The sequence below is a fragment of the Cnephaeus nilssonii genome (assembly GCF_951640355.1).
Source record: "Cnephaeus nilssonii genome assembly, chromosome: 3".
In the NCBI taxonomy this organism is placed as follows: Eukaryota; Metazoa; Chordata; class Mammalia; order Chiroptera; family Vespertilionidae; genus Cnephaeus; species Cnephaeus nilssonii.
The window spans coordinates 44093545-44121438 of NC_137074.1; the positions used below are offsets into that span (position 1 = coordinate 44093545).

General features: G+C 41.9%; 1 protein-coding gene across 1 annotated transcript; it reads left to right on the forward strand.

The window, feature by feature from the left end:
* Positions 1–10228: 10228 nt before the first annotated feature.
* FETUB (fetuin B) lies at positions 10229–27577 on the forward strand (the record flags this gene model as incomplete). The annotated part of the gene is made up of 7 exons (XM_079763472.1): positions 10229–10453; positions 11307–11417; positions 13412–13499; positions 15374–15537; positions 16271–16372; positions 26262–26345; positions 27235–27577. 7 exons carry the CDS (start codon positions 10229–10231, stop codon positions 27565–27567), a joined length of 1107 nt encoding a protein of 368 aa, XP_079619598.1. The 3' UTR covers positions 27568–27577.
* Between the last annotated feature and the right edge of the window lie 317 nt (positions 27578–27894).

The window sequence follows — 27894 nt, forward strand, 5'->3', positions numbered from 1 at the left end:
CGTTCCCAGGTGTCCTGTGTGCCAGGGCTGTGCCAAGCACCTGACATTGTTTTTTTCCGTGGCCAGTCCTTATAGCAGCCTCAGGAGAAGGCTTATAGAATGGTATACCTCCTTTGACAGGGAGGAGCCTGTGCAGTCTCATCGGGTGGCCACCTGTGACTATGGACCACCATAAACGAGACTAGAACAAATTGAGGTATGTGGTAGTGTGAAACAAAGTATGTGAACTCTCTCATTCATATTTTTATTTATTTATTTTATTATTTTTTCTTTGTTAATTCTCACCTGAGGATATTTTCTCATTAATGTTTGGAGACAGTGGAAGGAAGGGGGAGAGACAGAGAAAGAGAAACATCAATGTGAGAGAGACACATTGATTGGTTGCCTCCCCTAGGTGCCCCAACGGGGGCTGGGAATTGAGTCTGCAAATGAGGTACGTGCCCTTGACTGGAATCAAACCTGGGACCCTTCAGTCTGCAGGCCGATGCTCTATCCACTGTGTCAAACCAGCTAAGGCTCATTCATATTTTTATATTAATTTACAGATTGAAATGATAATGTTTTCAATACATCAGGTTAAGCAAAATATTACAAGTAATTTCATCTGTTGCTTTTCACTTTTTTAATGTGGCTGGAAACCACAGGGAAAGAGGAAATATGTCCCCTTTATACAACTGAGTGCAACTCTGTGTGTGTGTGTGTGTGTGTGTGTGTGTGTGTGTGTGTGTACTGTGAGGACTGCTGTTTTATGGATAGGAAGCTAAATGTTATGGCATACCCAGTGTCTCAGGCCCCCTACTAAGCTAATGGCAGAGATGAAATTTAAACCAAGTCTGTCTGACTCCAAAGCTGGCCTGTTCCCCCTGCCACTGCACCCAAGGCTCCCATGCTTCATAACCTAGAGGGAGGCTGGGGTCAGGTTGTTTGAGACTGGGCTGAAATCCTGATCCCTGGGCAGTGTTGAACAAATTCCATTGTATTGGATTTGAGGAGTGATATCTCCTAGAAATGGACAGGTAAAGAGAAAGGCAAGAATGCCCTCCTGTCAGAATTGAAAGGGCTATCAGCAGTTGTGTGGTTCTACACCTGACTTCACAGGTGAGGAAACTGGGTTTCAAAAAGCTTACACCACTTGCCCTTGGTCAGAGTTAAGGGTCGAATCAGGATATTGAGTTAAAGTCTGTTTTATTCTCCTATAAGTGTTTAATCCCCCTTTAAAATTTTTAAAAATTTTAAATATAATTTATTGGGGTGACGTCCTATATAGTAAAAGCCTAATATGCTAAGTGTCCAGTCAACCCATTGGCTGTTCAACCAATCAAAGTGTAATATGCTAAGGATATGCTAAGGTCTCTCAACCACTCGCTATGATGTGCACTGACCACGGGTTGTGGGGGGGGGGGGGGCGTGCAGACAGTTGACTGACCAGTCACTATGACGTGCACTGACCACCAGGGAGCAGATGCTCCGACCGGTAGGTTAGCTTGCTGCCGGTCAGGACTGAGGGAGATGGGCCAGACATGCTCTGGAGCCTTCCTGCATCCCTCCCCAGCCCTGATCGTGCACTGGTGGGGGTTCCTCGGCCTGGCCTGTGCCCTCTGGCTATCCAGAACCCCTTGGGGGATGTCAGAGAGCCAGTTTCAGCCCGATCCCACAGGCCAGGCCAAGGGACCCCACTGGTGCATGAATTCATGCACTGGGCCTCTAGTTGGTTAATAAAATTATACAGGTTTCAGGTGTACCATTCTATAAAACATCATCTGTATATTGCATTGTGTGTTCATGACCCTAAGTCAGCTCTCCTTCCATCCTCATTTATCCCCCCTTTATCCTCTTCCACCTCCCTCCACCTGCCTCCCCTCAGTCCTGCTTTTCATTTTAGTCGCAGTAATGGTCTTCACTGATGCACAATGCACATTTTATGCATTTCCTCAGGCTTCAAACTGTCTCCTCCCATTTGGGCCCCTCTCCAATCTTGTATCCAGTGCTTCCCAACCTTTATTCACACATCGCTTCAGCCCTGTGAATGTTTGTTCACTCACTGACTGCAAATCTTTGTTGTACTCCAGATTTTTTTTATTGTTTAAAGTATTACAAATAGTAGTAAATATGTCTCCTTTCCCCCCCCCCCCCCACCCCATTGACCTTCCCCCGGCCTTCCCTACCCCCTGTATACTCCAGAATTTTAACATCTAGTTTCCATGCCCATTTCTGGTTTTCACGCCCATTTTCGTAGTGTTGCTCCTATTTGAAAACACTGCCTAATGCCCATCTCTAAGGACCTGTGCTCATCAGATTTGGGTTTTTAAATCAAGACTCTAAAACTGTTTATTGGCTTGCAGAAATTAGTTAGGGACTTTATCTTATTAATCTAATTAGTCTTATTAACCCTTGATTACAGAGGCCTGACACAGTTCCTGGCATTGTGGAGGTGTTCAATAAGTGCCTGTGGAATTTTAAGTAACTACCATAACTATACTTATAACAAAGTGTGCCAAGTGTGTGTCTAGTCCTCCATGTACATAATATCCTTTGAGGTGGGTTCTATGATAAGCCCATTTTACAGATCTGGCTACTGAGGCTTATAGTGTTTAAGTGACTTTCCAAGTTTATTCAGTTGGTAATTAAAAGAGTTACAATTAGGCTACTGCTATAATGCTTGGTTTGATAAAAAGAATCTAAACTAGAAGGTTTCTAACTGGTTCTGCCACTAATTCAATTATAATTTTTGTTTATGCACTCCACCTTCCTACACTTCAGCTTTCTTGGAAGACATATGTGCTAGTTAGATTCACTAAATTCCCACTAAGGGTACTTTCAGTGAGTCTATTTATATACTGCCACCAAATGACCTACAATACCATGACTTGGTTATCAAATAAGAAAAAACTATTTTCCACTCAACTTTTTAATAAAAATTTAAATTGTATCATAGTAGCTGATTACAGTACAGTAATCCTAACTAGTGACACAAATCATAACATTTAAGTTTAGTGTGAAATTAAAGTTTTAAATAAACATGGATAACATTAAGTGCCTTGCTTATGTTTAGTTCATTGTTATCAGCCATGGCTTACCATACCCTGAATTTTGGTTTAGGCCAGTCACTTTTTTTTCCTCAATCCATTTGAAATATCTTCACTTCCGTTAAAATCTTCATACCATTGGATAGTTTCTTATAAGAAAACAACAAACAAAACACCTCATAGATAGCAATCCTTATCAACTAGTGCAATAATTCCCAAATTGTATACTATGGGTTAGTAATAAGTATTGCAAAGACATCTCTTATAGTCAAACTAGAGGCCCGGTGCATGAAATTCATGCACAGGGGCGGGGGAGTGTGTCCCTCAGCCCAGCCTACACCCTCTTCAATCTGGAACCCCTCGAGGGATGTCCGACTGCCTATTTAGGCCCGATCCCAGTGGGACATCCCTCTCACAATCCAGGACTGCTGGCTCCCAACTGCTCGCCTGCCTTCCTTCCTGATTTCCCCTAACTGCTTCTGCCTGACAGCCTGATCACCCCCTAACCACTCCAATGCCAGCCTGATTGATGTCTAACTGCTCCCCTGCAAGCCTGTTTGCCCCCAACTTCCCTCCTCTGCCGGCCTGGTCCCCCCTAACTGCCCTCCCCTGCAGGCTTGATCGCCTCCAACTGCCCTCCCTTGCAGGCCTGGTGCCTCCCAACTGCCCTCCCCTACTGGCCACCTTGTGGTGGCCATCTTGTGTCCACATGGGGGCATCCATATTGTGTGTTGGAGTGATGGTCAATCTGCATATTACTCTTTTATTAGATAGGATAGAGGCCTGGTGCATGGGTGGGGGCCAGCTGGTTTGCCCTGAAGGGTGTCCTGGATCAGGATGGGGGTTCCCTTGGGGTGTGGGGCAGCCTGAGCGAGGGGCCTGTGGTGGTTTGCAGGCCAGCCACACCCCCTGGCAACCCAAGCGGAGGCCCTGGTATCTGGAATTTATTTACCTTCTACAATTGAAACTTTGTAGCCTGGAGTGGAGCCAAGCCTCCTGCTCGCTACGTGGCAGGCAGCCGTTTCTTTTGGGGTTTGTGTATATCTTCTATAATTGAAACTTTGTAGCCTTATGCGGATGCCTGGGCCGGCCAGGGTGTGCAGAAAGCAGGGGGAAACCCTAGCCTCCTGCTCTTTGCAGCTCCGTGGCTGCCGCCATTTCTGTTTGGATTTGTTTACCTTCTATAATTGAAACTTTGTAGCCTTGAGTGGAGGCTTAGGCCTGCAAGGTCAGGTGGAAAGCTTGGCTTCCTTTGTTACCGGGGAAACCCAAGCCTCCCTCCTGCTCTCTGTGGCTGTAGCCATCTTGGTTGGGTTTATTTGCACACTCACTCTGATTAGCTAGTGGGCGTGGCTGGTGGGCGTGGCTGGTGAATGTAGCGGAGTGATGGTTAATTTGCATATTACTCTTTTATTAGGTAGGATAATGTAGGACATTGAGGTATAAATAGATTTCTTCACCTCAAAGCTTTGGAGAGCTGTTAACATATAATACGTGTTGAGATGCTTGTAAGACTGTACACCTGTGAATGCACCAGTCCCAAACTTATTTAAGCACAGAACCTGAGGATAGGGTGGGAAGTGGGGGTGAGGCTGGGGCGAGAGTGGAGTGGGGACCACATCTCAAAGACTAGGGTTTTATGGAATAACTTCTGTGATATTTTAATCTAGAAGCTTCATCCAGTTTTGGCTTTCTCTTATGACAAAATATCTCTGATGTGTGTGTTTTTTTTACATGCAATAAACCTTAATATTTCAAGAAAAATGATCTTAAATATAATAATGTTACATGCAATAAACAATATCTCAAGAAAAGTGATTTTAAATATGATAATGTTACATGCAATAAATAGCAATTATTCAAGAAAAATGATCTTAAATATAATATTATCTACAATAAACTTTATATTTCAAGAATAAAAGGATTTTAAGTATAATATTACCCAAACTGTACTAACATAGTATGATATCACAAAAATTGTAGAAAATATTAAAAATCTGCAAATAACAAGATTACTTCTATTGTATTCTAGAATATTTTCCCCCCTCTGGGTCTATTTTTGTTCATCAGTTTATGTTGTTCATTATATTCCACAAATGAGAGAGATCATATGATATTTATCTTTTTCCGACTGGCTTATTTCGCTTAGCATGATGCTTTTAAAGCCTATTTTGTTGGATATGAGTATTGCTACTCCAGTTTTTTTTTTCTTTTCCATTTGCATGGAAATCTTTTTCCATCCCTTAACTTTCATCCTGTGTGTGTCTTTTGTTTTGAGGTGGGTCTCTTATAGACAGCAAATAGTTGTTTCATGTTTTTGTATCCATTCAGCTACCCTACACCTTTTGATTGGAGCATTTAATCCACTTACACTTAGGCTTATTATTGAGAGGTACTTGTTTACCAGTATAGCCATTTAAATTCTATATGGCTAGGTTTCTCTCTTCATTTCTTCTCAGCAATCCCTTACAGCAATCCCTTTAGCGTATCTTGCAATGCTGGCTTGGTGGTGATGAACTCCTTTAGCCTTTTTTTTTTTTTTTTTTTTTTTGGTCTGGGAAGGTCTTTATTTGACCGTCTATTTTGAATGACAGACTTGCTGGATATAGTAATCTTGGTCTCAGATCTTTGCTTTCTATTACTTTATGCCATTCCCTCTGGCCTGTAGAGTTTCTGATGAGAAATCAGGTGTTAGCCTTATGGAACTCCTTTGTAGGTAACAGTTTTCTTTTTTCTTGCTGCCTTTAAGATTCTCTCTTTGTCTTTAATTTTTGGCATTTTAATTATGATGTGTCTAGGCATGGGTCTGTTTGGGTTCTTCTTGTTTGGGATTCTCTGTGCCTCCTGAACTTGTGTGACTTTTCCTTTACCAGGTTAGGGAAGTTTTCTACCATTATTTATTCAAACACCTTCTCTATTCCTTTCTCCCTTTCTGCCTCTTCTGGCATACCTACTATATTAATACTAGAGGCCCAGTGCATGAAATTCGTGCACGGGGGGGCAGCAGGGAGTGTGTCCCTCAGCCTGGCCTGCACCCTCTCCAATCTGGGACCCCTCATGGGATAACCAGCAGTTGGACATCCCTCTCACAATTCAGAACTGCTGGCTCCTAACCGCTCACCTGCCTGCCTGATTGCCCCTAACTGCTTCTGCCTACCAGCCTGATTGCCCCTAACTGCTCCCCTGCTGGCTTGATTGCCCCTAACTACCTCTGCCTCGGCCCACACCTGGTACCCAGGATTCCCTCCTCCAGCTGACCACAGGCACCCAGGATCCGGGCTTCTCTCCCTCTGGTCAGCCATAGGCGCCCAGGCTGGCTGCAGCCTTAGGGGATGGTGGACAGGGGGCTTCGCCTGTGCTGCATCTGCAAGTGCTAGCGCCCAGGACTGCAGGGTGGGCAGCTTCTTTGTCTTCCAGGCCACAGCCAGCCACAGGTGCTGGTGCCCGGGACTGCAGGGTGGGCGGATTCTCCATCTACCATGCTGTAGCCAGCTGCAGGTGCTGGCACCTGGACCACAGGGTGAGCGGCTTCTCTGTCTCCCAGGCCACAGCCAGCCACAGTTACTGGTGCCCAGGTCCGCAGGGTGGGTGGCTTCTCTGTCTCCCAGGCCACAGCCAGCCGCAGGTGCTGGTGCCCGGGACTGCAGGGTGGGCGGCTTCTCTGTCTCCCAGGCCACAGCCAGCCGCAGTTACTGATGCCCAGGACCGCAGGGTGGGCGGCTTCTCTGTCTCCCAGGCCACAGCCAGCCACAGGTACTGGGGCCCAGGACCGCAGGGTGGGCGGCTTCTCTGTCTCCCAGGCCACAGCCAGCCACAGGTACTGGGGCCCAGGACCGCAGGGTGGGTGGCTTCTCTGTCTCCCAGGCCACAGCCAGCCACAGGTACTGGTGCCCAGGACCGCAGGGTGGGCGGCTTCTCCGTCTCCCGGGCCGCAGCCAGCCACAGGTACTGGTGCCCAGGACCGCAGGGTGGGCGGCTTCTCCATCTCCCGGGCTGCAGCCAGCCTCAGGTACTGGTGCCCGGTTTCTCCATCTCTCCCAGGACGTGGGGCAGGTGGACATGGGGTAGGCAGCTTCTCCAGCTGGCTGTAGCCTGGGATCGGCAAGTGCCTTCTTCATCTCCCAGATCGCATCCACCCTCAGGTACTGGCACCCGGTTTCTTGTCTCCCCCAGGACGTGGGGAGGGCGGCTTCTCCAGCTGGCTGCGGCTTGGGATCACGGGGTAGGCGGCTTCTTCATCTCCCAGGTCGCAGCCAGCCTCAGGCGCTGAGGCCGGGTTTCTCAGTCTCCCCCAGGAGGTGGGGCAGGCGGACCTGAGGTTTCTGCTGCTGGCTGCAGCCTGGGATCACAGGGCAGGCGGCTTCTTCATCTCCCGGGCTGCAGCCAGCCTCAGGCACTGGCACCTGGTTTCTTGTCTCCCCCAGGACGTGGGGTGAACCGCTTCTCCAGCTGGCTGAGGCCTGAGATCACGGGGCAGGCAGCTTCTTGGTCTCCGTGGCTGCAGCCAGCCTCAGGTGCTGGGGCCCGGTTTCTCCATCTCCCCAGGACATGGGGCGGGCGGACCTGAGGCTTCTGAGGCTGGCTGCAGCCTGGGATCATGGGACGGGCAGCTTCTTGGTCTCTGTGGCTGCCGCCAGCCTCAAGCGCTGGAGCCCAGTTTCTCGTCTCCCCAGGACGTTGGGCAGGCGGACCTGAGGCTTCTGAGGCTGGCTGCAGCTTGGGATCATGGGGCAGGCGGCTTCTTGGTCTCTGTGGCTGCAGCCAGCCTCAGGCGCTGGCGCCTGACTTCTCCAACTCCCAGAGACCTGGAGAGGCTGGGGGCGGGGCTGCCGCCATGTTTTCAGTTTAATTGCATACTCACTCAGATTGAATGGTGGGCGTGGCTTGGGCGTGGCTGGTGGGCGTGGCTTGTGAGTGTAGCAGAGTGATGATTTGCATACTACTCTATTATTAGATAGATTGTTATGCTTCACATTATCCCACAGCTCCCTTAAGCTTTCCTCCTGTTTTTTCTTTGTTGTTGTTGTTGTTTTGTTTTTGGTTTCTAATTGAGTGATATTTCCAACTCTGTCTTCTAATTCACTGATTCGATCCTCAGCTTCCCCTAATCTGCTGTTTATTCCTTCCAATGTGTTCTTTATTTGTGTTATGTCATTCTTTATCTCAGACTGTTCTTTTTTCATAGTTACTATACCTTTCTTTTCATACTGTTGAGCATTTTTAACATCATTACTCTGAACTCCGTTTCAGATAAATTTCTTATCTCTGCTTCATTTATCTCTTCTTCTGGAGAATTCACTAGTTCTTTCATTGGGGGGTTGTTTCTTTGTTTCCTCATTTTGGTTATCTGTTTGGGTTTGTGACTATGTATTAGGTAGATCCTCTACACCTCTCAATCTCTAGTGCAGGACAGTGTTAAAGGTTGTTTCAAACTAATTGGATCAGGCAAAGACTCAAAGCCTCCAGAGTCTACAAACTAATAGGATTCCGAAGTGAATTACCCCCAGACAATTGTCCTCAGGTGTGGTGAGAGTTTTTTCAACAAGGTGGGGCAGTTGCTTCTGCCTGGAGACTAATTGTTACTTTTAATCTCTTAACTGGCCTTAGGACAAGGTGTTTTCCAATAGGGTCTGTTGACTGTCTTCCCCCCAGGCAAGGCAGATGTCTATGTGGGAAAGATGTCCTCCCCTATGTGAGGGAATGACTCAGTCCAAGAAACCTGGGGTGTCTTCATTCTGAGCTCTATCCCCTGAGTCCCAAGTCCTGCGTTCTGCTCTTACAGCTCCTGTCCGCTTCACCCTCCCTCTGCCAGAGCACCAGGTGGGTGGCTCCACAGGGAATTTTTGTGCATTGGCCCTTTAAGAGGGTGTCCAAACTTTCAGCTGCCACTCCCTGACAGACAGCACCCCATTGCTTTTCACAGCTCTATGTTATGTGAGTACCCTCCTCAGTTGGTGCTCTCTGCTGGGGAGCCCAGCTTCAGGATTAGATCCCAGAGTTCTCAGTGGCTCCCTGTGGATTTTTTTTTTTAAATAGAGTTTTAAAAGATATTTGTGTTTTGTACAGTTCCAATCAGTAGAAACTTCCTGAACCCCAAGCAGAAGCTGAAAGAGAAAAGCAAGAGTCCCATCCTTGTGGGATTTACATTCCAGTCTACCTGTCAATCATTGTCTATCTCAGTGATGGGCAACCTTTTGAGCTTGGTGTGTCAAACTTCGCCAAAAAACTGAGCATAACTCGGGTAGTGTGTCACTTTGAGGAAAAAACTAACTCCAAAACTCTAGTCGCAAATGTTTCATCCTCAGGAGCAGCAAATGTTTCATCCTCGGCATGCGGCCGTGTGTCATCAGAAATGGCTACGCCTGTTAGTGCTGACACGCGTGTCATAGGTTCACCATCACTGGTCTATCTCTTAACAATACTACTAGGTTTCAGTTTCCTTATGAGTTTGCTTCCACACAGCTCCATAAAAGGAAGAAAAAAATTGGCGTATGATGCACGAACTATTGAAATACCACCTCCCCCCCCCCTTTTTATTTTACTTAAATGAAGTCTTTATTTTAAAAAACCTACATAGACCACTTCCTAGCCAGATCCCCAAAGGGCTTTAGGAATCTTGCTGGTTTTTCATGTAGGTGATGTGGTGTTAGAACCTTTTTTCCTGATGTACCAAGAATGGTGAACCTGGAAGGCCAGGCAGGAAGTGTGAATTCAACTAATACAATTGGCACCATGGACTGTGACCCCAGGCTCCAAGCCTGGGGTAATTTGGTGTGGCCAAGGACATCAGTTGGAGGGAAGGTGCTAGGGGAAATGGGAGAATAGGACAGTTTGTATATTCTGATTCATTTGGAGCCAAGGAAGCAAACCAGAATCCAATCATGACCTCCTAGGAGCCTTGACCCGAGTGTTTATTATGATTTCTAGGGAAAGGGTTAGGATACGTAAGTTTGCCTGCATGTACACATGAATATAAGTTTGCTCAGCTGTCTAAGACATTGGCAAATCCCATCCAAAGTGCTGACTCATGGAAATCTACATTTAGAGTTCAAGGAGATAAAATGGGACATTGTGTTTTAAATTCTGGTCCAAGGTTCAGATTGTGATTATAAAACTACTCAAATTGGCCTTACAGAGTCCTATAAGTATCCCATCCTTGCAGCTCCACATACTGAACCATCCTGGGTCTTGTTCCTCACAGAATGGGTCTACTCCTGCTCTTGGTGCTCAGCATCTTGGCCGTGTGCTGCACCACTACATCTGTGCCCCAGAAGGTCCCCAGCCACTCGCCTTTCTTCCTTCGTGGCTGCAATGATGCAGATATGCTGGCTATGGCGGCATTTGTCCTGCAGGACATCAATAACGACCTAAAGGAAGGCTATGTGCTGAGCCTCAACCGAGTGAGTGCTATCCAAGAACACAGACAGGTAAGTGACAATCCCCTATCTGGGGCAGGTGTTTGCACAAGCTGCATAGGCCAGCCAGGGGGTAGATATCCAGGGACATATGTTGGCATGTTGGAGCCTCTCGTTCAGGTGTCAATTACCGGGGTTCTTTTTCCCCAGCCTTACAAAGGGTTCAGCATTCTGGAGAAAGGGCTGCGTGTAGATTATTAAAGAGTCCATGGACAAAAGATATTTTTGATAGGCATTGGGGGTCAAAGGAGCTTCCAGCTGATGGAGCTAGAAGACTCTACCCTTGACCAAGGACCCATGCTTTTATTAAGCACAATTTGTCCCAAGGCAAGGTGGAAATATACACTTCAAAGGGTAAGGTATCAAAGGGTTTACAGGGATTGTCAGTTTCGGGAATAGCCTACAGCTGTTCAGGTGTTTGGCCAACAGGAGGCAATAAAATGCCTTGAGCTGTCTGGCAGTTAACAATCCTATTCAGGTTTGGGGGGAGTGCCTTTTAGCTGTTTCCAACAGGTAAATTACATGTGACTCAACCCTGTTGAGCTCCCCAAGCTTCACCAACATTTGGTAAAACTCTTGTAATTAGTACATGCTGGAATTGGTTCTCGGCATTGGCAGGTGCTTTCCAAATTGGAAACCTGCTGAGAAATCTCTGCTCCCCTCAGCTGGGTTGTACTACATGCTTTTACTGTTAACAGAAACAAGTGCTAATAGTATCTTACTCTGACTCTTGTCCAGTGTCCCACAATCTCTAAGACATAATTATAAACATGAATGCCACTGCCATAAATCAGAAACATTTACCTGCCTTTAGGGGTTTCTGCTTCATATGGGCTGTGGTACATTTTTTCACCCCTTCCCACAGGATAATCTGGGATCTCTGTTCTATTTCACACTGGATGTACTAAGCACTACTTGCCATGTGCTCAGCAAGAAGCCGTGGAGGGAATGTAAGGAGAGGCTCCTGCATGAACAGGTAAGTGTTTTTGTCCCAGGAACTCTAGGGTAGAAACAGGGTATCCTCTGACTACAGGGTGAAGGTTGCTCATTGTGTGCCATCTTTTATTTTTAAAATTTATCTTCAATGTTGAAAGTATTACAGATGTCTTGTTTTCCCCCTCATTTACCACCTCTAGTCTGTCCCTGCCCCCCACCCAAGGCCTTTACCACACTATTGTCTGTGTCCATGGGTTATGCATATATGCATATAAGTTCTTTGGTTAATCTCTTCCCACCACCTACCTACCTACCCCTGCCTTCCCTCTGAGATTCATCAGTCTGTTCCATGTTTTTATGTCTCTGGCCATCTTTTATTTTTTAAAATATATTTTTATTGATTTCAGAAAGGAAAGGAGAGGGAAAGAGAGATAGGGACATCAGTGATTAGAGAGAATCATTGATTGGCTGCCTCCTGCACATCTGACACTGGGTTCCTCCTGCATATCCCACACTGGGGATAGAGTCCAAAACCTGGGCATATGCCCTGTCTGGGAATTGAACCAGGACCTCCTGGTTCATAAGCCAACGCTCAACCACTGAGCCATGTGGGCCAGGCCCTGACCATCTTTTAAATATCCTTCTTTGTAATCTCTTGACAATGGTGTCCCTGTGGTTATTCCAATTCTATTAGACAAAACAGAGTTTAATTGGGGAATTTCTGAGAGTCCCATTGGGGTTATGACCCCCAAATTGTTTCCTACTTCCAAGACCCTTCTGTAGGCTCCAAGCCAGTGTTTAAATTGTGAGAAAAAGATCTGAGCTGTAGTGCTTCGGATGCATGCTTAAAGAAGACTGTGAAGTAAAAGGGAAAGATTTTTATTTGTTTGGGTTTTTGTGTATTTTTTTTTTAATGAATACTAATATGAAGTATTAGTATTGAGGCTGGAAAATGGAAGGACTTACAGTATGAAGTTCTCAGATGTGCTGAGGAAGAATTTTCTGGAATCATAGGACCTAAAGGGCCTGAGAATTGATCCTTTTAAAGATGACCATTGAAGAGGCTTGAAAATAATAATTTTTATTTGTTCTCAATTATCCTGAGTTATTTCCATTAATTGATATGACACTTTTGAGTGCATGATTATGTTTAGAAGTAAACTATTTGATCAATATATCTTTTCTAATCATGTGACCAGATTTGTCAAACTGCACCTATCTGATTTTAAAGAGGTGTTTCTGAGAGTCCCATTTACCATGTTATAAATTATATTTGTTAAGGTGACACTAGCTGCTAAAACACATACCCAAAAAGTATATACTGATTCCAACATGATAGAAGTTTATTTCTTATTTATATAAATTCAAAACATAAATTCTTATTCAAGAGAAGGCTTTCCTCCAAGAATGACTTGGAGACCCAGGTTCCTTCCATGTTTGGCTCTAGTCTCTGCCACCTTCAACTAATGGCTTCTGTGGTCACCATGCTCACCTACATCAAGCTATAGAAATAGAAAAAGCATGGAGGGCATATGGCACATGGGGGATCTTCATGAGCCAGACCTGGAAGTGATTACAGCCACTTCTGCTCACCTTTTTGTAGTTAGAACTCAGTTATACACAGTCACACCTAATTGGGAGGGAAGCTGGGAAATGTAGTATAGCTGTGTCCCAGGAGAAGGTTAAATTGTTTGATGATCACTCCCAAAGCCACCAAAATTGACCTTAAATTTTTCATTATTTATAAATAAAATGTCCAGCCTGGCTGGTATGGCTAGTGCTTGAGCATCAACTTATGAACCAGGAGGTCATAGTTTGACTCCTGATCAGAGCACTTGCCAAGGGTTGCAGGCTCTATCCCCAGTAGGGGGCATGCAGGAGGCAGCCAATCAATGTTTCGATCTCTCCCTCCCTTTCCCTTCCTCTCTAAAAATATATTAAAATAAAAATAAAACATTCAATTTCATTTTGGGTAGTATTTTAAAAAGTCAGAGTTTGTACCATGATGTCATAAAATATGTTTGTTGGTTTCAGGTTTATGGCCAATGCAAAGCATTATATTATGTGAACATGCCACTAAGAATTCTTTATTTACCTGCTTATAACTGTACTCTTCGCCCAGGTAAGAGAGCGCTCTGATTTTGTTTATTTTAATGAAAGATGGAAAAAGTGAATTAAGCAGGGCTATGCCCCTGTTCTTATTTCCAATTCATACCAAGGCCAGGTTCTTAATATATCCGATATTTGCCTCGCCTGTGAAATTCAACTTGCACTGCTCTTCTTCCCATAATTAGTCTTCCTAAATTACCTGCAATAGTTTATTCATGAATATTGAATTAAATCCTAAATTTTTAGTCTGACATAAATGGGATCATCTCTACACTGGTCCACAGGCTCCCTTTCTAGCTATCTCTGCCATTACTTCCCTGACTACATCACCTCTGTATTTCATTCAACTGAAAATCCTACTCTTTTCTGAATATACATTGCACTTTCCAATCTCTGCATCTTGATTGTACCTTTCCCTCTGCTGAGGATGCCCTCCCCTGATACCCTCATCCTTGTAACTCATATTTATTCTTTAAGGACCACCGCCAATATTCTCTATAATGTTCTTCTATAATGTTCTCTATTCAAGAAAGGAACAAACTCTCCTGTTCTCATTCCTATGAAACTTTAACCTAACCACTCATGGAGCCCAGACCATGCAATGCCTTGATTTGAAGTCTTCTATCTTATTTCATGCAGAATATTTTATAACTTCTTTCTTCCTGCTACAGCCTCCCCCAAGTTCCTAGCAAGTGTAAGGAGTCAATAATATTGTTGAGCAAATGAACTAAGAATGAGGATGAAATATGCACATGTATTCATTCTGGATCCTTCTTTGGAAAGCAAGCATCCAAGGCATGGGAAAATTGGATATGGCTACTTGCCAAACTACTATGTGCATGTGATTCCCCTGGTGGATCTTGTTCAAGTACAGACTCTCATTCCACAGGTCTGTGGTGGGGCCTGAGAGTCTACATTCCTAACAAGCTCCTGTTATAACACTGCTGCTAGCTCCTTTTGAGAGACAAGGCAATAGAACAAATGTTGTATTAGCCACAGTTGAAGCTTCCTGGTTGAGAAGATGAGACTTACTTAAATTAGAGAACAACAACTAATAAAACAGATCAGGACTCAAAAGTCACAGGTACCAGAGGTATGGGAGGTCAGAAAGTGACACATGGGGATGGTGCCACGAGTGACAAACTGTGGATGTAACTTCCCCAAAGAATACCCAAATACACTCAAATAAATGCACAATTGATCAACTGTTTTGCTCTGTAAAAACAACTTGCAGAAAAGTTTCTAGCCTGACTTTCACTCTAGTTTTGTAACCCCCAGTTTCTCTCAGTCAGAAATTCTGGCTGTACCATTAGAATGATTATTCTAGCCAATCATACAATGAGTTGGCCAATTTCTGGCTGATTTGCATTTTTGAATCAGAGAGAGAGAGTGCTTTCACCTTTCATATGTCACTCATTCATTCACTCAACAAGCATTTGCAAAGCACTTACCTTATCTTAGGTGTTGGAGACTAAGAAATGAATAAGACATACTAATAATAACATCCCAACATTTTAATATACTCAGCTGGTTTACAGAGGCAATACTGATAGAAGGTATTGAGCTACAAATAGGGGGGAAGTTTTTTTATATCAATATAAACACATATGTGTTTTTGAACAAAAATCCTAGCATAAATACATTTGTGTAAGGTAAAAAAAATCTTGCTTTGATTTCTTTAATACATGATTGAAGGAATACATGATCATTGCAGAAAACTCACTGATGATAACTAAGTTTCATTCCAGATAATGCCATTTATACGCCATCCTTGCCAAAACTGAATATCTTTTTTATTTAATCTCTGCTTCTGTTGTGGTCATATGATTTTAGGATTAAAAATATTAAGGAACTTTATTTTTAAACTACTCTCTTTGGCATCAACAGTTTCTCGAAGAAAGATTCAGAATATGTGTCCCGACTGCCCCATCCCCGCTAACTTGTCAGATCCCAAAGTTCTGGAAACTGCCATTGAGACCCTTGAAAGATACAACAGGGACAGCGAATCGGGGCAGTATTCTCTTGTCAAAGTTACCCAGGCTTCTAGCCAGGTAAGGTGGAAATGCCCAGTTACACTAACAATGTCTCATGACTGTTGCTATCAATTTCTAAACTGAGAGGAGAATATTAAGGCACTTCTTTTGGTTATAATCCAATCTTTACTCCCTGCTTTGGTAGACCTGATGCACATTCAATCAATTATGTTTCAGTTTCTAAGTTATTCCATGAAATTTCCACAAGAGTTGTGGGATTTGATTTTACCTCATTGCCTTTAAGGCATGAATAGAAATGGACTCAGAGTCTCCTTGGTTTATTCTACCTAGGTCCACTATTTACTGCTACATTCTCATATCTGATTGACCATGGATGTCATTTAGCAGGTCAGCTTCTGCTCCATGTTAAGGCCTGGAGTGGATGCTGAGTTTTGTGGATTAGGAGAAATGGAGGCTCATCTGTATTTGAATTATGTTGATATCTATCATATAAAGAAGAACTAATCTAAAAACAAAACTACTTGAAGAAAATTAAGCTCACCCAAGGGAAGGTTTTTAGAACCCATTCAAATCCCTAAAAGGGAAGAAAGGAATGCTGATTATGTTTTCTAAATAACGAAATCATAATATGGGGTTTAATCATGTTGGGAATTACAGGGACAACAGGAGACCTGTGTTGACAATGACTCAGGGAATGTATGGTTTCTGTAAATATAATGCTGCCAAACCTTAGTTGTTTCTCTACATAGAGAGGTTTGATTTTTATTTCTCAACTTTTGTCTCATATCAGTGGATGTTTGGCCTCTCCTACTTTGTGGAATATTTAATCAAAGAGTCACCATGTATTGAAACCGAAGCCAGCAGTTGTGGATTTCAACCCACTGACTCTGGGGTGAGTATTCCTGAATGTCTTCATAATTTAAGATTTGTGTTCCCAGATCATCTATAAGTATGTATTGAGCATAAATTATATATGAGCTGTCAAAGACACTTTTCTTCTCCTCAAGGAGTAACTGACTACTTAGAGGTTGTGGTGGCTCAGATGCAATAATATTTTATTGTAAATACAATTTTCATCAACAATGTTAGGCCTTTGCAGAAAAAGGTCATAGAGGCTGTAAAATATAGAGAAACTTCCTCAGTGGTTGACTGTGGTCCTACTTATATCTGAACAAATACAGTTACATTTGGAATACAGTTTTATTCCTTGGGCTACTCTTTAAGAAGGACAAAGTCAAACAGGACGTCTTTGAAAGAATGCATCTAAGATGGAGAGGGTGCCTTGAAGCCATCTGACATACCTGGTGGGAATGTCTGTTGGCACAATGTTTTGTAACATAATTGGACAAAGTGCATCAAAGTCTTTTCTCCATTTATTTACTTACACGAAATTCATGAACTGGGCAGGGAGGGGGATCCCTCAGCCCATCCTGCCCCCTCTCACAGTCTGGGAGCCCTCAAGGGATGTCCTACTGATGGCTTAGGCCTGCTCCCCATGGGCCTAAGCTGTCAGTAGGCCTCCCTCTCCAGGAAGCAACCTGGCTGATCAGAGAAGATGCCACCCTCATCATCCCACTGCTGCTGCCACTGCTGGCCGCTGCAGCTGCCGAGGTGTTTTCATCAACACAGACTCCAGTCCCTCTACCATGAAAAAATGACAACTTTCTATAGGCATTTTCAAGATGTTTCTTTCATAGGATGTGACATTTCTTTCTTTCTTCCTTTTTTTTAATCCTTCACCTGAGGATATTTTTCCATTGATTTTTTAGAGAGTGTGGAAGAGAGAGGGAAAGACAGAGAGAAACATCAATGTGAGAGGGACACTTCAGTTGGTTGCCTCCTGCATGAGCCCTGACCTGGGCCCCAGCCAGGGAGGAGCCTGCAATCTAGGTACATGCCCTTGACCAGAATCAAACCCGGACCCTGCGGTTGGCAGGCTGAGGCTCTATCCACTGAGCAAAACCAGCTAGGGCAGGATATGACATTTCTTAGCCCCTCCAGCAGTGGACCTTTGTTTTTTCCTCCAGGAGTGAGGTGGAAAAAACTTAGATCACCTTCTTGGATTCTTATTAAGCAAGTTACCAAGAGCACTGCTAGTGGCGTACAGGGAGCTTAGCCAATGAACGGTCAGAAAAGGTGTTTCCTCTGCAGCTCACATGCAGAGACGGGACTGCTGGCAAGGGCCTGCCGTCAGCCGTGAGTGTGCCCTCTCCCTCTCCCTCTCTTTTCTTCTCCCTCTCCTTCCTCTCCCTCTCCCTCCGGTCCACTCTCTCTAAAAAGCAGTGAAAAAATATCCTATGGTGAGTATTAAAAAACAAAACTAAACTAAACACAGAATAACAGGCCTCCTCCTTGGAGATGCTGAATATGTAGTCCTGAGAGAGAGAATTCTTGGCTCTGTGAAGATCCCTACATGAATTTTATTAACAATATTTGGAAAATTAGCCTAAGCCACACCAGTGATTCAAGTTTGTGCTTTTCTGTGTTCCAGGGAAGAATCAAATGATCTTTTGTTTTATTGTGTCAAAACAAAATTTTGCACATGTTAAGTACATAATTCTTATTCAAATACATAATAGCAGATGCAAAAGTTCTGTTTAACTCAGTGAAGGGACTGGCAGGATGATAATGCTGTTCAAAGGAGATTGTCAAAGATGAAAGACTGAAGTAAAACTGCTAAATTAGATAAAATCTGGCTAATGTCCTATAGGACAATAAAACCATCACTTTTTGAATTGGTTTGTCTTCTAGACAAAAATTAGTTACATCTTTAAAAGCATAAAAATTATTTTCATCTTCTCACTTTGCTGATCATTATATGTAACTTTCCAGGGCTGTAAAATGTCAAAGTATATGGAACTTATTTAATTGTAAATAGTGTGTCAGAGTTATGTGTTTCACAGAAAAGGAAATGATCATTCTGTGGGCCTCTAATGCCCCAATTACACTGAAAGGACTCCGGGCCTGTGCTCAGCTCAGAGGCTGCAGGCAGGCTGCCCTTTCCTCTCTGGGACTGTGCTTGGCCACGGAGGCTGCAGGCCAGCCCCGCCCCCCATCCCTGTCCATGTCCGCTCCAGCCCCCTTGTCTCTGTGTCCATCTTCGCTCCGGGACTCACCTGTGAGCGCAACCTCCTCCTGTCTGGTCGTGACCCGTTACGGCATCCTGGCCTAATTGGCATGTTACCTCCCTCTCTCTCTCTCTCTCTCTCTCTCTCTCTCTCTCTATATATATATATATATATATATATATATATATATATATAGACTAGAGGCCCGGTGCACAAAATTCATGCATGGGGGGGGGGGGTTCCCTCAACCCAGCCTGCACCCTCTCCAATCCAGGACCCCTTGGGGGACATCCGACTGCTGGTTTAGACCCGATCTCTGGGATCAGGTCTAAACCGGCAGTTGGACATCCTCTCATAATCTGGGACGGCTGGCTCCTAACTGCTTACCTGCCTGCCTGCTTGATCACCCCTAACTTTCCCCCCTGCCAGCCTGATTACCCCTAACTGCGCCCCCCTGCCGGCCTGGTCGCCCTCCAACTGCCCCCTGCTGGTCTGGCCCCCCTGCCAGCCTGGTCACCCCCTAACTGCCCCCGCTGCCTGACCCCAACTGCTCCCCACTGCTGACCTGCTCGCCCCTAACCGCCTCTGCCTTGGCCCTGCCACCATGGCTTTGTCTGGAAGGACATCTGGGTCTCCCGGTCTCCCAGTCTAATCAGCATATTACCCTTTTATTATATTAGTATAGATTTTTAATATCAGCTTTATTAAGACATAATTCACACACCATTAAATTCAACCTTTTAACCTATACATTTAGTGATTTTTTAGTATGTTTTCAGAGTTGTGCTACCACCATCTGTATCTAATTTTAGAATATTTTCATCAGTTTCCAAAGAAACCCCATACCCATTAGCAATCACTCTCTTTGGTTCCTTACCCAAGCCCATGGAAGCCACTAATCTATTTGCTATCTCTGTGACTTTACCTTTATCTGAACATTTTATATAATGGAATCATATTTTATGGCCTTTTGAATCTATCTTCTTTCACTTAACATAATGTTTTTAAGTTGTATCCATTTTGTTGAATGTATCAGTGCTTCATTTCTTTTAATTATCAAATAATATTTAGTTGTATGGATATGCCATATATTATTAATTCATCAGTTGATGGATATTTGGGTTTTCTCATTTGAGCTATTATGAATAATGTTGCTATGAACATTTGTGTACAAGTTTTTATGGATACATATATTTTCATTTCTCTTGGGTATATACCTTGGACTGGGATTGCTGGGTCATATGAGAACTCTATGTTTAACCTTTTGACTAACTGTGAAAAGTGATTGCATCAGTTTTATAAACCCATCAGCAATATAGGAAGGTTTTAATTTCTCTATACACATGCCAATACTTATTATTATTATCTGTCTTTTTTATTATAGCCATCTTACTGGGTATGAGGTAATATCTCTTTTTGGTTGTTATTTGCATTTTCCTCGTGGCTAATGATGTTGAGCATCTTTCAATGTGCTTACTGGACAATTGTATATATTCTTTGGAGAAATCTATTTAAATCCTTTGTCCATTTTAAAATTGGCCTATTTATTTTTTTATAGTTAACTTGTAAAAGTTCTATACATATTCTGGATACAATCCCCCCACCAGATATGTGGTTCTCAAATATTTTTTCCATTGTCTGGATTGTCTTTTCATTTCCTTGATGATGTTTTTTGAAGTACAAAGTCTTTAATTTTGATGAAGTCATAGTTGTATATTTTTTCTTTTGTTGAGTGTGCTTTTGATGTCATACCTAAAACACCATTGCCTAATCCAAGATCAGGAAGATTTACTCCTATGGATTTAGCTAAGAGTTTTATAGTTTTAGCTCTATCTATGACCCATTTGGAGTTAATTTTTGTATATGATGAGAGGTAGGAGATTCAACTTAATTCTTTTGCATGTGGATATCCAAGTGTCCCAGCACTATTTGTTGAAAAGACTATTTCTTCCCCCATTTAATTGTCTTGCATACTTCAAGAAGATCAATTGACCATAAGTATAAGGGTTTATTTCTATACTCTCAATTTTATTCCACTGATCTATATATTTATTCTTACACCATTACCACTCTCTCTTGAATATTATAGCTTTGTAGTAAATTTTAAAATTGGGAAGTGTGAGTCCTCTCTGCTCTCATTCAAGATTGTTTTGGGTATTCTAGATTCTTTGAATTTTCACAACAATTTTATGATCAGCTTATTAGTTCCTATTTTTAAAAAGGCAATTGGAGCCCTGGCCTGTGTAGCTCAGTTGGCTGGAGCATCATCACATACACCAAAAGGTTGCAGGTTTGATTCCTTGTCAGGGCACATAACTACTAGTATGTTGTGAGTTTGATCCCCAGTTAGAGTGTGTACAGGAGGCAATTGATCAATGTTTCTCTCTCACGTCAATGCTTCTCTCTCTCTCTCTCTCTCTCTCTCTCAAATCAATAAAAATATGTCCTTGGGTGAGGATTAAAAGAAAAGGCAGTTGGTTATTTAAGAGGGATTGATTGCATTGACTCTGTAGATCAATGTGGGAAGTATTGTCATCTTAACAATATTAAGTCTTCCAATCCGTGAATATGGAACGTCTTTCCATTTTTTCAGAACTTAATTTCTTTCAAGAATGTTTTGTAGTTTTCAGTATACAAGACTTTTATTTATTTGTATACCTAAATATTTTATTCTCTTTGATGCCACCATCATGTATTTGTCTTAATTTTATTTTTAGATTATTCATAGCAAGTTTATAGAAATACAATTGATTTTTATATATTGATCTGTATCTTGTAACCTTGCCAAACTCATTTATTAATTCTAATAGTTTTCCAGTAGATTCCTTAAGATTTTCTATATATGTACAAGATCATGTAATCTGCAAATAGAGATAGTTTACTTCTTCCTTTCCAATCTGCATGCCTTTATTCATTTATTTGACTAATATTCCTGGCTAGAACTTCCAGTTCAATGTTAAGTAGAGGTGGGGAGAACAGATATCCTTATCTTATTCCTGTTTTTAGGGAGGGAAGGATTCAGTATTTCATCATTTAATGTGATGTTAACTGTAGGTTTTTTATAGATACCCTTTATTAAGTTGAGAAATTTTCCTTCTATTGTTAGTTTGTTGAATGTTTTTATCGAGAAAGAGTGTTAGAGTTTGTCAAGTGCTTTTTCTGTGTTAATGAGATAATCATTTGATTTCCCCCCTCTTTTAATCTATTAGTATTATATATAGCAATGATTGATATTTGTATATTAATACAGTCTTGCACTTTGGGAATGAATCCCAGATGATCATGGTGTATAATACTTTTTACATGTTGCTGAATTCTATTTGTCAGTATTTTTAAAAAGATTTTTTATCTATATTCATAAGAGATATTGATCCATAGTTTTTTTTGTGTGTTGTCTCTGCCCTATTTTAATATGAGTTTAATATTGGCCTCATAGAATGAGTTGAAAATTTTCTCCTATTTTATTTTGGAAGAGTTTGTTGGTGTTCATTCTTTTTCAACTGTTTGGTAGAATTCACCAAAAAGCCATCTGGGCCTGGGCTATTCTTTGTGGGAAATTTTTTTGACTAATAATTCAATCTCTTGTTATAAGTCTCTTCAGATTTTTTATTTCTTCTTTAGTGGATTTTGGTAGCTTGTATCTTCCTAAGAATTTGTCTAGTTTGTCTAAGTTATCTAATTTGCCAGTATAGCTGTTTACAGTATTCCCTTTTTATTTTTGAAAGATCAGAAGTAATGTTCTCTCTTTAATTCTAATTTTAGTATTTTGAGTCTTTTTTGGGGGATCAGTTTAACTAGAGCTTTGTCAATTTTATTGATCTTTTCAAGGAGTCAACTTCCAATTTTGTTTATTTTCTTTGTGTTATTTTTATCACCTAGTTTATTTCCTCTCTATTATTTATTTTTGCCTTTTTTTGTGCTTGCATTGGGCTTATTTTACTCTTCTTTTTCTAGTTTTCTAAGGTAGAGGTTAGGTTATTGATTTGTAATCTTTTTAAAAGTATATATTTTTGTTTATTTTTGAGAGGAAGGGAAAGAGAGAAGAAAGAGAGAGAAACATCCCTACTGGGGATCAAAACCACAACCTGGGTATGTTCTCTGAGTGGGAATCGAACCAGCGACCTTTGGATACATGCAATTATTTTTGAAGGAATTCTTTAGCTGTATCTCAACAAGTTGTGTACATTGTGTTTTTGTTTCCATCCATCTCAAAGTATTTTCCAATTTTCGTTATGATAGCTTCTTTGACAAATTGATTATTTAGAAGTATGCTACTTAATTTCCATATATATATATATATACATATATGAAATTCCCAATTTTCTTCTGTTATTCTGTTTCTAAAATCATTTCATTGTGGTTGGAGAATGTACTTTGAATGATCTTAATTCTTAAATTTACTAAAGTTTATTTTATGGTTTATAATAAGGAATATCCTTGAGAATGTTCTATGTACACTTGAGAAGAATGTATATTTTGCTGTTGTTAGGTGAAGCATTTGGTAATTGTCAGGATTAGTTGATTTATAGTGTGGTATAAAACTTCTGTTTCTTGTTAATGTTTTGCATAGTTGTTCTATACATTATTGAAAGTGAGGTTTTAAACTGTTATTGTTGAATTTTCTACATCTCCCTTGAATTCTGTCAGTTTTAGCTAATGTACTTTGGGGCTCTGTTGCAGGTCATAGATATGTACAGTTGTTGTGTTTTTCTAATAAATTGACTTTTTATCATTATAAAATATTTTCCTTCTCTCTAGTAACAATTTTTGTCTTAAAGTAAATTTTGCCTAATATTTGTATAGCCATTCCAGCTCTTTTTTGGTTACTGTTTACAGTGTAAGTTTTTTTCCATCTTTTTACTTTCAACTTATGTGTGTTTCTCAAAAGCCTTTTGCAATGAGTCAATTGAATATTCTCAATTTTGTCCGGGAATAATTGGGAAAACATCTTCACCCTATTTTGTGAAATCTCTCTTTCCCATGCATGAATTTCATGCACTGGGCCTCTAGTTTTATTATAATATTCTATTTACACTTGAAAATATATATCCTCTGTGACTCTAAAATTTCTCTTCCAGTAATTTACCCTAAGAAGTTAACTAGGTATATAAGAAAAGATAGAGCTTCAATGTTTAAACAAAACAAATGAGATACAATTTAGTGTCTAACAAAAGAGAACTTGTTAAATAACACAGAGGAATATTAGGTAATCATTATAAAGATCATAGAAGCCTGGCTGGTGTGGCTCAGGGATTGAGCGTCAATCTGTGAACCAGAAGATGGTGGGTTTGATTCCTGATCAGGGTACATGCCCAATTGCAGGCTCAAACCTCAGTAGCGGGCATGTAGGAGACAGCCAAATGATGATGAAGTTTCTCTCTCATCGATGTTTCTATCTCTTCCTCTCCCTTCCTCTCTCTCTAAAATCAATAAAGCATATTTTAAAAAATATCATAGAAGACTATTCAATGCCATAAAAGGATTTTCACAACATATTATTAACTGACAAAAGAGGGTTATAAATAATATATATAGTATAATCCTATTTTTTTTAGAAGAAAAACTATATATGCATAGGAAAAAAATATTAGAAGAAAATAAATCAAATCATTGTAGGAAACAGGTACCTTCCATGCAATTATAGGTCTTTTTATTTTCTTTCTGTTTATTCATATTCTAAATAACTATTACATGTATAATAAGAAAACAAAATTATTTTATTTTTAAATAAAGAAAAGTTGAAGGAACCCATAGTGGTTTTGTCTGAGAGGAGTGTTAACATGAAAGCATTCAAACCTGTAAAGAATTTTTGTGAGTTTATTTAAGCCAAACGGTCCACAATTCCTGAGAAGCAGAGTCTCAACGGATTTGGATAATGCTCAGGAGAATGGCAGTTTTTTTCACTTTGTTTTATACATTACAATCAAAGGAGGAGATGTAAATGGGTTACATAAAATCCATTGGTGATAGATTAGGGAGGCGGGAGAAAGCAAAGCTGTGGAGGAAGGAACCTCTGGGATTGAATAAAAAGTAAAAGTAAAATGATAGACACATACTTCTTTTACTTAGTTGGGTACAGGATAGTTAATGTCAACAATTATACCTTTTTTACTTAGGTGGGTACAGGATAGTTAACAGTTAACAATTAACATGATAACAATAACAATGAAAGCATTTATGGTCTCTGTCCTTACAATTATCCCACTGATAATTGTAAACATTTGGTTGTGCCCTGAGGGGTCCAGAAAAGGGGAAGATACAAGTTACCCTGACATTTTAGGTATATTATCTGAAATGCAAAAAGACAATAGGCTCAGTTAAGGTAAAGATTGACCTTTGTCAGGGAAGATATTGGCCTAGGCCAGTGGTCGGCAAACTCATTAGTCAACAGAGCCAAATATCAACAGTACAACTATCGAAATTTCTTTTGAGAGCCAAATTTTTTTAAACTTAAACTTCTTCTAATGCCACTTCTTCAAAATAGACTCTCCCAGGCCGTGGTATTTTGTGGAAGATCCATACTCAAGGGGCCAAAGAGCTGCACGTGGCTCACGAGCCACAGTTTGCCGACCACGGGCCTAGGACATGAATACCCACTATAAACTGCCTTTAGTTAAAGTTTTAATTTCAGACCATCCTTTGTGGTTACTTCAAGTCTTTGAGTTTGCAAGACTGCCATGCAGGCCTTCCCTGAGCTTGTCAGGTTAGCATGTGGCCCCTTTCATCCACAAGAGTTAGCTCAGATGGAACATACATAAAGGGCTGCTCCATGAGAGTTGAGAATAAGTTTTTTAATTGACCCAAGGGTACAAATAGGGCCAACAGGCACACAGTCTATAGACACAGATTTCCCCTCCATATAAAGAATTTTCTAATAAAGTTTGTTCCTTAAGAAGTTTTAAATTTTCCATCATTGGAGGCAATTTAGACTTGTTTGGGTGGTTACCTGGAGGGATAATCTACTAGCACATATATAAAAGGCTAATATGTTAAGTGTCCCTCCCTCCACCCAACTGGACATTATGATGTGCACTGACCACCAGGGGGCAGATGCTCAACATAGGAGCTGCCAAGCTGCAGTGACTTGGCAGCAGTGGTTCTTGGGTGATGCACCCTGAAACCAGAGAGGAGGGAACCCGATTCCTAGTGTGGCCACATGATTCCACCTTTGGCCATGGTTATGTTGTTGCTTGGGAACTGTCGGCCCGAATCTGGTTTACTGCACACTTGCATTTGCATTCAATATCCTGTACAACAGCAACTTTGCAGAGTGCCCTCTCGCACTCTGGAACCCCTCAGGGGAAGTCAGAGAGCCAGTTTTGGCCTGATTCCCGCAGGCCAGGCCAAGGAACCACACCTGCCAGAGGGACACCGCTCATTCCACAGACTTTCAAGCCACAGTGCCACCCCAGGTGCCGCTGGCCAGGGAGGAACCATGGGAGGTTGGCTCTAGGGCATGTCCAGCCCATCTTGCCCAGTCCCACCCCGTCAGCCACCTTCTAATTAATTTCCTTTCAATGTGCACGAATCCGTGCACCAGGTCACTAGTCTAGAGATAACTGGCTCAGAGCTTACCTTTTGCAGGGTAGTAGCATATAATGTTGATTTGCTGTTTGTCCACACAAGCAGAAAGCAAGTTGATTTCTGTTTATGATCATTGATAATAGTAAAACTCAAACAACTTTGAATCTTCTCTCTCTCTCTTCTTTTTAGCCTGTTGGTATTTGCAGAGGTTCTCTGGGTCGAAGATTTGAAGTAAAGCTTGTCGGTATGAATTGTGACTTCTTTAAATCACAGGTATGTTTTTATTCTAATTGTTTGTCTTTCTATGAAGAAAAAAAGCAGAATATCTATGTTTTAGCTCTCCCTACCTTATCCTTTCATTTTATTTTCCTAAGATCCATGATCACTATTTTATTTAGGCTGCCCTGAGGTCACACCCATAGGATAGCTAGTTAAAGACCTGTCACTCTTTGTTTTAGTCCCATTGAGTTCCTGCAGAATAATTACAACTTTCAGAAATAAGGACCTCTGAGCTGGGATGGCTCAGGCCCTGAGACATTAAATTCAGTATCCCAAAGACCCTTACCCTGAACTGACAGGAGAAGTTGTTTCCATGGAACTATTTGGTCCCTTTCCAGAAGTATTTATTGAGCACTTAATATGATACAGCCTGATGTAGTTGAAAGCGTGGTTGAGAGAGGCCACCTGGGTTCCAGTCCTGCTCTGCTACCTATGAGCTGTGTGACCATGGGCAAATTCTTACCTCTCTGAGTCATGGTTGCTTCATCTGTGAATGGGCTTGCAATGCTTACCTCATTCAGTTCCTTGTGAGAAATAAGTGAGAAGACTTGGATAAAGGGTACTATATTGGGCCTGGCAGAGAATAAACAATTAGTAAAGGTGCTATTGCTGTCACACTAGGAGCAGGGAGACAGCTCACTAGGGACTTTGAGTATGCCATTTAAGTTCTCTGGATCAAGCTAGCAATCAAGCTTCTACCATTCTTTGTTCCCCCTGGCCCTTATCTGTTTTGCTTTATAACCCTTTAACCAGAGGCCCATTCCTCTAGCTGGCTCCCCTTGAAACATTCCATCAGAAAGGCATAGAACAGCTTAGCCTGGCACCAGCCACAGCAGAGATTTCCCTAGGGAACATTCCCTTATTGAAACCATTTTTATTTCAGGCTCTCACACCTGGAAAGCGGAAATTTGCTGTTTACCAGAGAAACAAAAAACCCGCACAGTCACCCTCCAAAGCTGTGCTAAGTGGATCTGTCCAGTACCTTCCTGAGCTGGATGATGAAGAATCTCAGGAACTGGATCCTGTGGAGGCCTTCCCTGTGCACTTGGATCTAACCACAAATCCCCAGGGAGAACCCCTCAATGTTGACTTTCTCTTCCGGTCACCTTTGATGATTAAGAAGCTGATGGTCCTACCTTTCCCCAAAGAAGAACAACGCTCTGCTGAGTGTCCTGGACAAGCCTATTTTAGCAACCCTATTATCCTCCCACCATGAGAACCACATAGAGGATTCCATGGGGACGTGGTGCCCTGCAGGAGATGAGAGGTAGTGGGGAAGGGAGACAGAGAGACAGAGGGTTTGAACACAGAGAATAGCTAATAAAGTGTGTCCTTTTGACTCCTCTTGGTCTCATCATTTTGGCTGGAAGTGGGAATGAGACTCCACTTGTACACTGAGCTGCATACCTTCTAAACCATCCAAGATATCATTGCATGAATACTTGCCTTATGTCTTACACCTTTCCCTTTGTAACGATTACTGACTTTTAGCCAAATGTCTCTGATGTAGGACCTGCCATACTTAGGAATACCCTCCTCTATC